At 41.4% G+C, this 16,028-nt stretch overlaps 1 protein-coding gene across 5 annotated transcripts in view; it reads right to left on the bottom strand.

Moving 5' to 3' along the window:
• The window catches only part of HK1 (hexokinase 1), a 126,154-nt gene that overhangs the window by 13,463 nt on the left and 96,663 nt on the right, over positions 1-16,028 (bottom strand). For all 5 annotated transcript variants that reach the window (XM_031956853.1, XM_031956850.1, XM_031956852.1 and 2 more), the window contains 5 exons: positions 9,074-9,229; positions 6,059-6,292; positions 1,635-1,939; positions 1,104-1,252; positions 2-121 (listed from right to left, as the gene is read on the bottom strand). In XM_031956853.1, the coding sequence (XP_031812713.1) occupies positions 2-121; positions 1,104-1,252; positions 1,635-1,939; positions 6,059-6,292; positions 9,074-9,229 (964 nt within the window). The remainder of the gene's footprint in view (position 1; positions 122-1,103; positions 1,253-1,634; positions 1,940-6,058; positions 6,293-9,073; positions 9,230-16,028) is intronic.

The following is a 16,028-nucleotide window of genomic DNA, read 5'->3' on the forward strand; positions in this document are numbered from 1 at the left end:
CCCCGTCCAAGCTTGTCTGTCTGCAAGGGAAGGAAAAGGTGAAGCCGAGGGGTAACCGGGCCCCCTTGATCCCCATGTAGTCCAGGAAGTCAGAAATACAGCTGACGATGTGGTCAAAGAGCTACAGGGAAAGAGAGGGAGAGGGTGAGAGCCTGCACTGAGTGGGCCGGGTCACCAAGCCCAGGAGGCAAATCATACAAGTCACTGTTTCCTTATCCTGCTAGTTCTAACTCTACGACTTTGTGGTTATGTCTCTCTGAGCACCAGACTAAGAGTCAGGAGAAACTGAGTTAAAATCCATCAGACACTAGCTGTGTGACCCTGAGCTTCTGTCCGCCTCAGTTTCCTCATTTGTAAAGTAAGGAGAATAATAGCATCTATTACTATGAGGATCAGAAGAGATAGCATGTGTAAAGAGCTCTGTGAATCTTAATGCCCCATCTAAAGGCTAGTTATTAGTCTTTTGTTACTGTTATTACAGCAAAAGGGTTTGTTGCACAAGAGAACTATTCGGTTCTGCACAACATATATTGTATCTAGGATACACTGTGACATATTTAACATGTAGAGAACTGCTTGCCATCTCGGGGAGGGGGTAGAGGGAGGGAGGGGAAAAGTCGGAACAGTGAGTGCAAGGGATAACGTTGTAAAAAATTACCCAGGCATGGGTTCTGTCAATAAAAAGTTACAAAAAAAGAAAATTATGTATATATTTTGAAAATAAAAAACTTTGTTTAAAAAAAAAAAGAGTTTGTTGCGAGGATCCAATGGGATCACATGTGTAAAGAGTTCTGTGAATCTTAATGCACGATCGAAATGCTAGCTATTATTTTGTTGTTATTACAGCCAAAGAGCGACACTTTCATTCCTCTAGGATGCTAGTTAGTTTTCCAAAGAAAGAGGTTTACTAGAATTATTAGTAGATTATAGATTAAAAATAGATTTAAATATTATTAAATACATTTAAGTGAATATTAATTAAAATGAAGTGTTAACAGATTACAATACAATTACCAGTGTGGGTTCCTAACAACCCACAGCCAGCCATTGTGGCACTGGGGTTGGATGGATTTTCTTCGGGCAGCCCCCCAGCTCCCTCTCACCTCCTCCCCAGTTCCCTGCATCGCTTCCTCAGGGATAGCATAGATTTTGTTGTGCATTTCAACACTTCTCTTCTTCCCGCTGCGGATCTTCACCAACAGAACCCGAAAGTTGGTGCCGCCAAGGTCCAAGGCCAGGAAGTCTCCATGTTCTGTGGAAAGCAGGAGTGAGAGCCCGTCAGAAAACATTTGAACATCCTAATGGCGAGGCTGCTGCCTGCTCGGAAACACTCCTGGATTTCCTCGGGAAAGCCCAGATTAGAGAAACGAGGGCTCCCAAGACACGGACTCTCTCTCACACACACACGTGTACATATGTACACATACATGTACATGCACACCCAGAGGGAGCCCTCTTAGCCATGACTTCGACCTTCATGGATGCCCTGATCCCTCTGCAGGGAACCCCCAGGACTAAGGGTGATGCCCCCTGCCCCGCTGCTTCTGGGAGAATGAAGAGGGAAGGCTCTCTCCGATCCCCCAGAGAGCAATGGGGGTGGGGGGTTGTGGCCCCTCCCCACCCGGGGAGCTCACCTGTCCCGTCGGGGGTGCCGCAGACAAACGAGGGCAGCATTTTCACTCTGGCTGATTCATTGGTCTTCTTCTGCAGGCCGAGATCCATCTCCACTCGCATTCTGTTCTTCACTTGATTGAGCTGCTCGATGGTGAGCTTTAAGGGGGCCAGCATTTCTTCCATCTGCCTGTGCTGTTCGGCCAGCCGATAGGCCACAGCGGTCACCATGGCAGCCCCCTTTCCGCTCCCACTCTCAGAGAGGATGAAGCGCACGTCGCAGTCGGGGACCAAGCGCCGCAGGGTCTTGTTGAATCGACGGGAATACCTGAGTGGGGAGAGGGGGGCTATGTGGTCAGATTCGGGACCCCCTTCGCACGCTTCTCTCTGCTGGACCACCATCACACCATCCATGATGCAGGGAAGCAACAGCTATCTCAGAGGTAACACTTATAGAGTCTGCCACATATCTCTAAGAAATATTCAGAGCCTGCTTAGGAAAAGGGGTATCATGTTGGGGGGAAATTGTCCTTCAAACCTGAATTATCTGCATTCAGCGTTAATATACAGGATATCCCAAGCTTTTTCTTTTAACCTTTGAAGAAGTTTCTGAGGTAAAAAGAGATAAAACCATACTAAGACTTTGGGGGGAACTATCATATAACACTACCTTGCATTTATATGGAGCCTAAAAAGGAGATAAGAACATTGGACTTGGAGTCAGGGAAACCTGAACCCCTCTCCTGCCTCAGTGATTTACTCAGAGCTCAACTCGTGCTCAGTCACTGAATTTCTTGCAATCCTCAAAGTAGAGAAAATCACAGCTCTGAGCTCACAGGGTTGTTGTCAACCTTGTCGTCAAGTAGTTTGCAAGCCTAAAAGCCTCATTTGCTAACCATTATTCTTATCGTTATTTTTTATTATTGTTGTTTTTGTTGTTTTTCCAGCTTACGCGGTGCCTTCCACGGACAACATGCTTCTGTCTGCTCTAGAAGTTTATCTGTTCTCTCTCTGGAGGGGGAGAGCATTTTTCATCTTGGATCCTTTGAAATGGTTTTAAGTCAGTGTCTTTCACAGCTCGTCATAGTACCATCTTGTTACTGTGTACAATGATTGCAGGAGGTGACTTCTAACCCATTCTTGGAGCCCCAGCTATAAATCATCACCACAATGGATTCTGAAGGCTCCTGCAGCTGATGGGGGGAAGTGAGAGATTTCCCATACTTCACAAAAGATGGAGTTTAACAGGTTGACTGGGTGGCTGATTGATTGATTCCCTTATCATATTTATGGGATTATCAGGATTAAAACCAGAAGTTAATTAACCCAGCATTTTATCTGAATGCCAAGGGCAAGCTACTTAACTCCTGGAATTTCAATTTCCTCTCAACTATATAATGAGCAAACCAAGACCTAGAATAAGTGTCTGCTTGTCATGAAGGTTAAATGAAATGGTGACATAATGAGATAGCAACTGGTCTTGGAATCAGGAGAATCTGAGTTCAAATCTAGCCTTAGATGAATCTATTCACTGTGTGACCCTGGACAAGTTACTTAACCCTGTCTGCCTCAGTTTTCTCATCTGTCAAATAAGCTGGAGAAGAAAATGACAAACCACTCCGATATCTCTGCCGAGAAAACCCCATATATGGTCATAGAGAATTAGATACAAGTCAACAACAAGAATTATGGAATGAACTTTGTAAACTTTTAAGCACATAAGAACATCAACTGTCACACTTGTTTTTAAGAATGTAAGGAGGATTCGAGGTGGGTGAGAAAGAAGCTGTGAGGGAAATGAACCATGAACTGGCAAAGGATTTTAGGATAGACAAATGCTCCATTTCTGGAAATTGCAAATAATTGCTGAGACCTTTTGTGGATTAAAATGAATTAACTAGATATATGTAAAGTGCTTTACAAACCTTCAATGCTGGCTATTAAAAAAGTTATCTGTCATCATCATCACCACCATCATCATCATCATCATCATTACCATCATCATCATCATCATCATCACCACCACCACCACCATCATCATGAAAAACAAAAGGGAAGGTAGACAGGACCCCATAATGACCCCAGGAAGGTGGTACCAGTAGGAGCTCAGAATTGTGGCTCAGATGCCTATATGCACAATCTCTTAAGAAAATGGATTCTTCTGATGAGCAGGAGGATTTCAGAAAAACTTACATGAACTGATGCTGAGTGAAGTGAGCAGAACTAGGGAAACCTACATAGTAACAGCCACATTGTGCGATGATCAACTATGATAGACTTAGCTCTCTCGTCAATACAGTGATCTAAGACCATTACAAAAGACTCATGATGGAAGATGCAATCCACATCCAGAGAAAGAACTATGGAGTCTGAATGCAGATTGAAGCATACTATTTTCTCTCTTTTGATTTGTTTTTCCTTTCTCGTGGTTTTTCCCTTTAGACCAAGTCTTTCATAACATAACTAATGTGGAAATATATTTTGGGATTCTTGGCAGCTTTTCAAAAAAAAAATTTTTTTTAAGTATTTTATTTTTCAAAATACACGAAAAGATTACTTTCAACATTTACCTTTGCAAAGCCTTTGTGTTCCAAGTTTTTCTCCCTGTCCTTCCCCTTCACTCCTTCCCAAGATAGCAAGCAATGTGATATAGGTTAAACATATGCGATTCTTCTAAATATATGTTTAACATGATTGTACATGTATAACATCTATACATTATAGACTGTATAGAGAAGCAGGGAGGCAGAAAAATTTGGAGCTCAAAATTTTCTTAAAGTGAAAGTTGGGGCAGCTAGGTGGTACAGTGGATAGAGCTCCAGCCTTTAAGTCAGGAGGAGTTCAAATGTGGCCTCAACCACTTAACACTTCCTAGCTGTGTGACCATGGGCAAGTCACTTAATCCTACTTAGAAAGAAAGAAAGAAAGAAAGAAAGAAAGAAAGAAAGAAAGAAAAGAAATTTAAAAGTGAATGTTGAAAATTATCCTTACATGTAATTGGAAAAAATAAAATACTATTAAGTTGAGGAGAAACACTTTTCCAAAAAAAAAAAAAAACGAAATGGATTCTTCATTAAGGACCTAGGTGTTCCTCCACATCCTATACTGCAATCCTTACTAAATAGAATTTCAGCGCCCTCTAGTTTAGTCCATCTCTAAAAAAATTCTTCCATTCTGTTTTTCCCTTTTGTTTTCAATAATAGTAAGAGCTAACATTCAATTATGGAATATTACTGTTCTGTAAGAAATGACCAACAGGATGATTTCAGAAAGGCCTGGAGAGACTTACACGAACTGATGCTGAGTGAAATGAGCAGGACCAGGAGATCATTATATACTTCAACAACAATACTATATGATGACCAGTTCTGATGGATCAGGCCATCCTCAGCAACAAGATCAACCAAATCATTTCTAATGGAGCAGTAATGAACTGAACCAGCTACGCCCAGAGAAAGAACTGTGGGAGATGACTAAAAACCATTACATTGAATTCCCAATCCCTATATTTATGCCCACCTGCATTTTTGATTTCCTTCACAAGCTAATTGTACAATGTTTCAGAGTCTGATTCTTTTCGTACAGCAAAATAACGTTTTGGTCATGTATACTTATTGTGTATCTAAGTTATATTTTAATATATTTAACATCTACTGGTCATCCTGCCATCTAGGGGAGGGGGTAGGGGGGTAAGAGGTGAAAAATTGGAACAAGAGGTTTGGCAATTGTTAACGCTGTAAAGTTACCCATGCATATAACCTGTAAAAGGCTATTAAATAAATTTAAAAAAAAAAAAAAAGAGCTAACATTCACATTAAAAATCACTTTATATGGTTAATTCACTTAGTCTTAGATTGAAGACCTCCAGGTGAAGGGGAGTTCACTACTTGCCAAGGTATCCCCCTCTTTGAATAGCTAAGAAGTCTTTCCTTAAATCTGGCTCTTTGCCAATTTCACATCACCTGGATGGGCCTCAGTTTCCCACTGTGTAAAAAAAAAAAAGCTGCCTAGGGGCAGCTAGGTCACACAGTGAATAGAGAACAGGCCCTGGAGTCAGGAGGAACTGAGTTCAAATTCAGCTTCAGACACTCACTAGCTATATGATCCTGGGCAAGTCACTTAATCCAGGCTGTCTCCCCCAAAAAGGAGAGGGATGTGCTTTTCTATAAGAATTCCAAAAATCCCATTATCTATCAGCCTGTAATCTAAACCAAATCCCTACTCAGTTGGGAAGTTCCAATCTTTTCAGCAGCCTCCATATCTAGAGTTCTTTCAACCAATGTTCGCATGGCAAAATCTTCCTGTGAGCCGTTTTGTAACCGGAGCACATTCTGCCCTCCCAGATCTGGGCTGATCCAACTGTCCCAAGATCTCCCTTCTGGCTGCCTGCCCAATCAATCCGTTCATCGACAAGCCATGTTTGGTTTACCAGAGATGCAAGACTTACTGTGGATGGAACTTGTAAAGGGTCCCATCGACACCGATGGTGGTCCGCAGCCGAGTCACCCCTTTGTTTTCTTTCAGGCGGGACAGGATGCCGGCTAACATGGCAGCCACCATGTTGGCTGAGCGATGAGACACGATGGCGCACACATGCTGGACAGAGACGCAATCTTCAGGGGATGGTTCCAAGCCGAGGTTACTCAGGATTTCTTGGGCTCTTTGGAGGCCTTCCTTGGTTCTGTAAGGTCAGAAAACCACATTATGGTCTATGGAGGGCAGGGTCACCCAAGAGATCCCAAGTTACCCAGAGCCAGACACAAACGAGTAACCACTAAATTGTGGAATTGAACTGGATAAAGTGGAGTCTATAGACTCATCTTCCTGAGTTCAAATCTGGCCTCAGACACTTACTAGCTGTGTGATCCAGGACAAGTCACTTTATCCTGTTTGCCTCAGTTTTCTAATCTGTAAAATGGGCTGGAGGAAGAAATGGTAAACCACTACAGTATCTTTGCATAAAGAATCCCAAATCCCAAATGTCACAAATCCCAATTTGTGACAAATCAGTCACAAAGTGTCTGACAGGATTAAAATAACTCAACAACAAAATCAAAAGTCTGACAGAGGCAAGAGAAGACCTACCATGTTAAATGATGGAAAGCACTATGTTAATTGGATCATATACTGGTATGAAGAAATATCATCAATTATGAATAATTACTAGAAGCTAAATTGTAGCAGGGGCTCTTCTTCAGGGGCACAAGGACCCTAGAGGGGTTTGTGGACAAATTTCAAAAGGTCTATGAACTTAGATGGAGAAAATAATCATATCTTTATTTCAATATAATCAATATCCTTTGTAATCTTTTTTCTTTCTTTTTTTTTCCTGACATGATTGGGGTTAAGTGACTTGCCCAGGGTCACACAGCTAGGAAATGTTAAATGTGTGAGGCCAGATTTGAATTCACATCCTCCAGACTTCTGAGAAAGGGCTGATGCTCTATCCAAGATTGCCCCTATCTTTTGTAATCTTATATAGTTTATTTTATACAATTAAACATGTTATTCTGAAGTCCATGGACTTTACCAGACTGCCAAAGGGATATAGAATGCAAAAAAAGTAAGATTTTAGGATTTTTAGGATTATGGATTTAGGATATTAGAGCAAGTAGTAGCATCACATGATCTAATCCTAATCCCCTTCCTTTACAGAGAAGGAAATTGAGACCGAAGGAATCTCAAGACAAGATAAATAAGTCTCAAATGGCAACTTACATGTATTTCATATTGACTTATCTGCCTCCATTCTTTTCTCTCCTTATGACTTATGTTGAGGAGAGATGTGTCTCATTTTGGTATTGTATTTCCAGTTCCTAGCATAGTGCCTGTTCTACAGCAGGTGCTTAATAACTGCTTATTGAATTGAATTATCTAACCACAAGAAGCCTCACCCTTGTTCTTCCCAAATGGCCCATTTTCTCATGAACATTTAATGGGACTTGAGAGACATTTGGGCCAGCATGTAGCCAACTCTGTCCCCTTGAAAGCATGAAAATGGAAGCCCTTGTCCTATCCAAGGTGGAAGTTTCAGTTATTGATGAAAGCAGTGGTTTCAATGTGGGCCCACGGATCCCCAAATTCTGTTGATATTCCAGCGTCCACTTGGTATCCCTGAATGGACATTAGAGTTCACTGGTAATGGATAGAGATGCTAACTGATGCTCTAGTTCACAGAACTTCAGATGGAACGAACCTCCAAGGTGATCTGGTCCGACCTCTCTGATGACTGGATTTTAATCCTGTCTCTGACACTTTCTATGTGACCCTGACCTAATCACATCACCAGCCTCTGCTCAGAGGTCTCCAGTGAGGGGAAGTTCACCACAGCCCAAGGCAGCCCATTCCGCTCTGGAGCAGCACATGGTATTAGCAACTTATCCTGATATCAAGCCCAAACTTACAACTTCCTTCCATTGTTCTAATGCTACCCTCCTTTTAAGGCCAAGATCAAGAAGTCCACTCTCTCTTTAGGTTTACAACCTTCCAAAAATTTGAATGATTGGTATGGTAGGATTCAAGGACATCCTTAGTGCTATCCTATAATATTAGAGGTTCTTAACTCATTTCATTTCACATTTCAAACCCTTTTTTGGCAGCCTGTGGAATCCTTCGTAGAATCTTTTTAATTATATCAAATAAAATACACAGGATTTCAAAGGAAACCAATTATACTGAAATATAGTAATTAACATGTTAAAAAAAAAAAACAGCAACCAAATTCATATCCACTCTGAAATATATCTACAGATCCCTCGGGAGACAGTGTAGTCTGTGAGTCTCAGGCTAACCCCCCCCCCACCTCTGCTCTAGCTGCCTTCCAGCTCATCAATATCTAATTTTCAAGGCCCCAAGACTCTTGAAATCTTCACTCAGTTTGACCTTCAAGGAGAAAGATGCTTAACTAGCAAACACAGGGCCCAAGAAGAGTAAATTCCTGGAATACTCAGAAGCAGCTGCTGGATTGCCAAGCAAAATGCTGAAAAGCTACAATTGTAGTCCTCTATGTTTTGAATTCTGGAAATGAATTAAGGAAATTCTGGGGGGAAATCCTTTTAGTTTTTGTTCGATCATCCAGACCATCTGCTTCCTGGCTCATCACCTGCTTGTTTGCTGTCAGCACTGTACCCTTCCCTCCCAGCCCACCCTTTCAGGGCTTGGTAAAGGGAGTTTTTGTAGATAACAGGTGGTTTGGATGCTGTGGCTAATCCAAGGCATCTTCTGGATGTACCAATGGAGACTAGGCTAGCCAGGAGAATGAACCCATCTGCTGTGTTCTGAGGACCGCCATCCTCTCTTTCCCAAGGTCCACAGAAGTGTCTGGAGGCAAGATCATCTCTTGAAGAAAAAGTTACAAGTCCAGGAAGCAGGAGGAGGTTAATAAGAGAAGTATTACTCCCTCTGTCCCACCTCCCGTCCTCACATATTGTTGGAGTGTTCTGGAAAGGAAGGAGATACCTACTTTTCAATGGCTGACACATGCTTGGTTTCAAATTTCCCTTTGGTGAGAAGCTCAGGTGTGATCCGTCCCTCAAACAGGAGGCCCCCTTTGGCCATCTTCACAATAATCAGTCTGACGAGCTCCCCCATGTACATGCCGCTGACCATCTTCTCAAACCTGCAAGGAGGAAAACACAACAAACTCAGGCCACAGGGAGACCATACCCCCCAAAAAAAAGATGGCATCAGGGAACAGGGAATGGAGCCTGCTGGATCAATATTTGTTGGGCCAGACCTTCTGCCATGGTCATGACAAATATAAATTGGAGGTCATTTCATCTTCCAGGCCATAGGACAAGAGGATTTTAGAGCAAAATTTAGACGTTATTCACAGACAGCAGTAAAAGCAATGAAGTTGAGACAGTTAGATGGCATAGAGGCTAGAGGAAGACCTGAATTCAAATCCTATTGCAGAGGTTCACTAGCTGTGTAAGCTCATTTATAAAATGGAGATAAGGGGGCAAGTAGACAGTGCAGTAGAGTAAATACCAACTCTGGAGTCAAGAGGTTCAGTTCAAATATGGCCTCATATACTTAATACTTACTAGCTGTGTGATCCCGGGTTGCTGTGAGGATCAAATGAGAATATTTGCATAGTGCTTTGTAAAGTACTGTTAGCTATCATTATTATTGCTGTTTACAAGCACCACAGAACCTGGGTTCAAAGCCCAGGACTGCAACTTACTCCCTGTGGGATGGTGGGAAAGTCACTCAACTGTTGACTTCAGTTTCCTCAATTGCAAAATAAAGTTTGGACAAGCTGGGCTCTAGGAAGGAACCATAGGCCCATTTAGTCCAAAGTCCTCACTTTATAAAGAAGGAAACAGATTCAGAGAAGGGAAATCCAAGATTATGTAACAATGATAACAACTAAGACTTAAAGCCCACATGGGGCCTGTGGGTAATAACATGCCAAGAACAAGACCAGACCCTCTTCACTAACTGTGACAATACACAGAGGCAAGGATAATTCCAGGGCTAGTCTGGTTGCTTTCTTCCATACGTTTAGATGCTTTTAGGAATTTATATTGGTCAAACTTTTTAAAGAAATTACTTCCCAGCAATTAAATGCACAGAATTCTTCCTTGTAACAGAGCAGATAAGCAAAACAAACCTATGTCAGATAATATGTGCAACATTTTGTCCCAGCTCATCTTCTCTTCATTCAAGCTTCCAGTATTGGCCTTTCCCTTCCATACTTTCAACTCGGACTGTTATATCAGACTTAGCTGAGAAATCACAAGCCATTTGCTCAAAATTCTTTCTTTTCTATAACTCACTCTCTCTAAAGATCAGCCCCCCATGGTCTCTTCTTTTACTCTATTCCCTGATGAAGAAGTGGCCCTTCTTCTTGCTAATCCCAACTACTCTGTGTAATTGATCCTCTTTCCTCATCCCTTCCAGATGAATGTCCCCACAACCATTTCCCACCACCTCTAATCTCCAACTTTTCCCCTCTTCCATCTTCAAACATTCCACAGGAAAAAAAACAAAAAAAACCAATCCTCACTACAACTATCTTTCAATTGTTCTCTTTCCTTTCTTAGGCTAATTACTTACGACATTCACTCTTCATGCTTGCACATTCTGTCCTTCAATTTCCATTCTCCTTGTCATTTTGCTTCCAACTTCATCACTAAACTGAAACTATTCTCTTCAAATTTACCATTGGTCCCATAACCACCCAACTTGATGGTGTTTTCCTAACACTCATCCTTCTTTGACTTCTCATTCTCTTTTCTCCTAGATTCTTTTTTCTTTCTAGGTTTTCATGACTCTGCTCTTTTGGTTCTCTTCTTACCTGTCTGACCACTCTTTCCAGCCTCCATTGCTTAACCATCATTCATGTCAAGGTCCCTAATTGTAGGTGTTCTTCAAGACATGGCCCTGGGTTTTCTTCCCTTCTACCTATGTACTATTTCCCTCAATGACTGCATCAGTTCCCATGGATTCCATGATCATCTCTCAATCAATAATCTCTCAATCTTAACACCTTTTCTCCGAGACCACCCCCAATTTTGTTCTGTATATATACTCTTTGTATACAGTTGCTTGCACATTGTCTTTCCCATTAGATTGGGAGGGCTTTTTTTTTTTTTTTTTTTTTTTTTTTGACCTTTAGTGCTGAGCCTAATGCCTGGAACATAGTAGGTGCTTAACAAAAGTTTGTGAGTTGAATGACCATATCCCTCCCTAACTTAATAATTACAATAGATTTGTGATAGAGAGAGCTACCTGCATCCAGAAAGGGGACTATGGGCACTGAATGTGGATCACAACATAGTATTTTCACTTTTTTTTATTATTGTTTGCTGGCTTTTTTTTCTTTTTCATTTTGTTTTCTTTTTGATCGGATTTTTCTTGTGCAGCATGATAATTGTGGAAATATATATAGAAGAATTATGCATGTTTAATCTATGCTGCATTACTTGTCTAGGGGAGGGAGGTGAGGGAAAAGGGAGGGAGAAAATTCTGGAACACGAAGTTTTGCAAGGGTAAATGTTAAAAACTAAAAAACAAACAAATAAATCACCTTGTGTCTATTACATTTACTGCTCCTTACAGTCAGGAATTATTTCTCTCTCCTTTTTTTTTTTTGCTTTTATATCTCCAGGACCTAACCCAATGGAGAAGATGACTAATAATTAATAACTGTTTACTGATTGACATTCTCTGGAACCAAGATTAGTCATTCTGAGGCATAGATCCTGAAGCCAGAAATAAAGAGAAAACCTCAAAGGATTCTCCAAGTAAAGAATTGCAGGGACTAGGACAGTCTCTGTGCTGCCCTGTACATGGACAACTCAAGCTTTTTAAATGGCTACTTGGCTACACTGTTTGAGCAGGCAATCCCCTAAGGATCCTGAATGATCAGGGGAAACCAAGTCTCTTCCTCCCAAAAAAAAGTGGAACCATGGACATGGAAGTTTCTTGAGATAGCCCATTCTCCTTCTAGATAGCTCTAACTGTTAGGAAATGCTCCCCAATGTCCAACCTCAATCTGCTTCTCTCTGACCTCCATCCATTACTCTGGATAATGCCCTGAGGGAGTGAGTGACTCAAAGTGCTTTAGCCCTGATAGGTGTTCAGGCACAGGATACCTGTCATCCAGACTATAATATTCAGCTGGATCATCCATATTGTAGTCTCTCAGTACATCCATCTTAGACAAAAGCCCATTGTACAATGAGCTAGGCCCAATATTGAGCAGGAAGAGAACAATGGACAAGGTAGTCTTTGAGAAAATGATCAGGACTCAAAACAACCCCAAGCTCTTCCCTGAAACAATGCAGTATTCTGGGGATGCCACATGGCTATAGATCATAGATCCCTCCCAGTTTCCAAAGAATTCAAGTTGGGAATCACCCAGAAAAGATGGAGAAGAGCATGTTGGCTGGGAGGAGGCTGAAATATGGATGAAGAAATGCCCAGGAGACATGAAAAGGAAAGAATGGGCCTGTCACTGGGCAAGAGTAAGGAATAACAGATGTTCTGATCCACATAGATCTAGAGACAAGCAGACGGCACACTGAATAGACCCCCCCACCATAGGTTTAAAATTTAAAATGTTTAAATTTAATTTAATTTTATTTACTTCCCTCTCTCTTGAAAAAAATAAGAAAAAGGGGAGCAAAATCATCGCAATAAAGAAGCAGAGTCAAGCAAAGGAAATGTCCATATTGGTCATGACTAAAATTGTATACTACATCCCTCACTTCTCTGCCACGGAGAGGGATGGCAGCTTTATCATGAATCCCCAGATTACCTCAGGAGAGGACGTGGCCAGATATTGTCCAGAGAGGAACATGCAAGCTGCTAGAAAATCCCAGATGTGTCCAAGCGCTAACACATCCTAAACTTCCCAGGTCTGGGTCATCTGCACTGAAATCTGTACTCACTGAGATTAGGGGTTATTTGTACCCAGCACAGTGACAGGTACACAGAAGGTGTTTAATAGATGCTTGCCGTCCTCTGCTCTGGTCAAATAAAATCTAGAATATTTTGGGAAGTTATGCCGAAGGAGACTTGGAAGAAATGGGGACATTGGATTTTGAAGTGAGATATGGAGGGAGGACCCAACTTCAAGCCCAGGGTCACCCAGCCAGGATGTTTCAGAGGCAGGCCCTCGAAGCAATGGAAAAGAGCTACAGCAGGCCCCAAGCTCAGAGCTGGTGTCCATGGGCACAGCTCAGACCTGCCTGGCAACAGCCCTCTGCCCTTCTGTCAACACATGGAGCTGTGAGAACACAGCCCTTATTGTTCCCTCTTGCCACAGGACTGGGCTTGCCTTTTGGGTGAGCCCTGCGGGTGCAGCCACGATTCTGGCCACAACCTGGATCATTTCTCATGGAAACAATCACCCAAGCCAACCTGTGCCATGTCCCAGCCCTGCCCCTAACTCAACAAGGCTCCGACTCAGTACGCTGGACCCAGAGCCAGGAAGATCTGGGCTGACACTGAAGAACTCTGTGATTATGACTAGTTGCTTAACTTCTCTGAACACTGAACCTCAGTTTAATCATCTGCAAAATGGGGAGAATCATACCTACAGTACCTAGCTCACAAGATTCTTTTAAAAATTTTTTTTAATTATAGCTTTGTATTTAAAAATATATACATGGATAATTTTTGCCATTCACCCTTATAAAACGCTGTGCACTAATTTTTCCCCCTCCCTTTCCCCCCTCGCCCCCAAGTCAGCAAGCTTACAAGATTCTTTAATCCAAAATCATGTCAAATATCTTCCAGCTCTAAATCTATAACCTTATATTCTAAAAGATCTTACAAACAAGCATGAAAGAAAAGTTCCTGAAATTTAAAGGATTAAAACAGGCACGATTTTCCCTCAATTCCCAGGGAGTGCCAGCCCCAAGGTTTGGGGCTCCTTTAAACCCTGGAAAAACTGGCACAGTCTCCCTTGCCAATGGACATGTGCAGCCATGCCCCAGAGAATTGTGGGCATTGAGAAGTGTTTATATCGGCCTTTGTAGGAGACCCCAATCTGGCCCCCTCGTTATTAAAGGAGAAAGAAGCTGCTACCTCCCCCAAAGGGGACTTCACAGAAGTCCTGCTCAGGTGCCGATCATTGTCTACATTAAATAAATATTTATTATTAATGTTACTTAGTTTAATTATTATTTAATATTAGACATATTATGAAGATCCCTTATTGGCAGAGTTAGTTTTTCAACAACAGACCAGTCCCCATCCCTATTAGAAATATTTTAAATACCCATTATTGAAAGGCAAATTAACTATGAAATATTTACTTAATGTAAATATATGTAAATATTTACTTAATGTAAAAATATGTAACTATTTACTTAACATAAATATTTGATAAATGTTCATCCTGAAAGGATGGCTGATTTCTGTCTACTTATTTAAGACTCGCAAGACTGTTTACATCCACTGCCTTATCTGAGCCTATCACAACCGTGAGGTGAGTCCCCATTTTCCAGAGGCGATGTCCGAGGATGAGAGAAGTCAATGCACTTTCCTGAAGTCACACAGAAGTTCTTAATGAAGAAAAGGAGGATGAAGGAAGCCCCAGTTCTAAAGGCCAAGGGACTATGGAACTAGAGCCGGAGTGGAGAGTTCCATGATAACATGGTAACCCCAACCAGAGTTGGTTTTATTGAGCACAAGATGCTCGAGAGACCTCTGGCTGCTTATTAGATGGTGAGACCAAAAGGCAGATTCCTCACACTCTCTGGGCCTCCATTTCTTCATCTGTAAAATGGGGCAATGGATACATATCTCAAGAGTGTCAACGTACTATAGAAATTATCAGTTAAGACTTGAATACCTTGGAACTGATAAAAGCATTTCCACCATATCCGTCAACATTTATATGGTGCTTTAAGGCTCACAAAATAATTTTACAAATTTACAAAATGCAAAAAATTTACAAATATGCATTATACTATTTTCATCCTCACCACAAGCTTAGGAGGCAGGTCCTATCACTATGCCCATTTTATAGATGAGGAAGCAGAGACAGAGGTTACATTATGCAGGATCACTCGGCCAGTAAGTTTCTGTAGATGGATTTGAACTTAGATCTTCTTGGCAGCACTATTCCCGGAGCTGCCTAAGTTACATCATGTATGCCCCCCAGTAGGCAGCATGGGGACTAACTTGTACATTTTCCAGTAGAGGGAGTGGGTCCCAGCAATATCAAGTGATTTCTAATACGTTGCTGGTGGAGTTATGAACTTATGCAACCATTCTGGAGAGCAATTTGGAACTATGATCAGAGCCATAAAATTGCACACACTCTGATCCAGCAACATCACTACCATAAGAAGGATCAAGAGGGGAAAAGATCCACATATGCAAAAAATATCTGTAGCACAAGGCTATACGATGATCAATTCTGATAGATGGGGCTCTTTTCAACAATGAGATGATCCAGTTGAAGAGAGCCATCTGCACCCAGAGAGAACTAAGGGAACTGAGTGTGGACCACTAGACAGCATTCTCACTCTCTCTGTTGTTGTTTGCATTTTATTTTCTTTTTCATTTTTTCTTTTAGATTTGATTTTTCTTGTGCAGCACAATCGTATAAATATGTACACATATATTGGATTTCATATCTATTTTTTACCACGTTTAACATATATTGGACTACTTACTATACAGGGGAGGGGTGGGGGAAGAGGGAGGAAATTGGAACACAAAGTGTTGCAAGGTTTAATGTTGAAAAGTTAACCATGCATATGTTAAAAAGCTTTAATAAAAAATAAAAAATAGTTAAAAACTATCTTTATATGTTATTTTGAAAAATAAAATACTATTGAATTTTTAAAAATCAAGTGATTTGTCCAAAGTCACAGAGCTAGGAACTTGAACCCAAGTCTACTTGGGGCTCCTTCCTCAATGCCATGTTGCCTCTGTGGTGTTCTGGGAGTGTC

The sequence above is a fragment of the Sarcophilus harrisii genome, chromosome 2 (genome assembly GCF_902635505.1).
Source record: "Sarcophilus harrisii chromosome 2, mSarHar1.11, whole genome shotgun sequence".
In the NCBI taxonomy this organism is placed as follows: domain Eukaryota; kingdom Metazoa; phylum Chordata; class Mammalia; order Dasyuromorphia; family Dasyuridae; genus Sarcophilus; species Sarcophilus harrisii.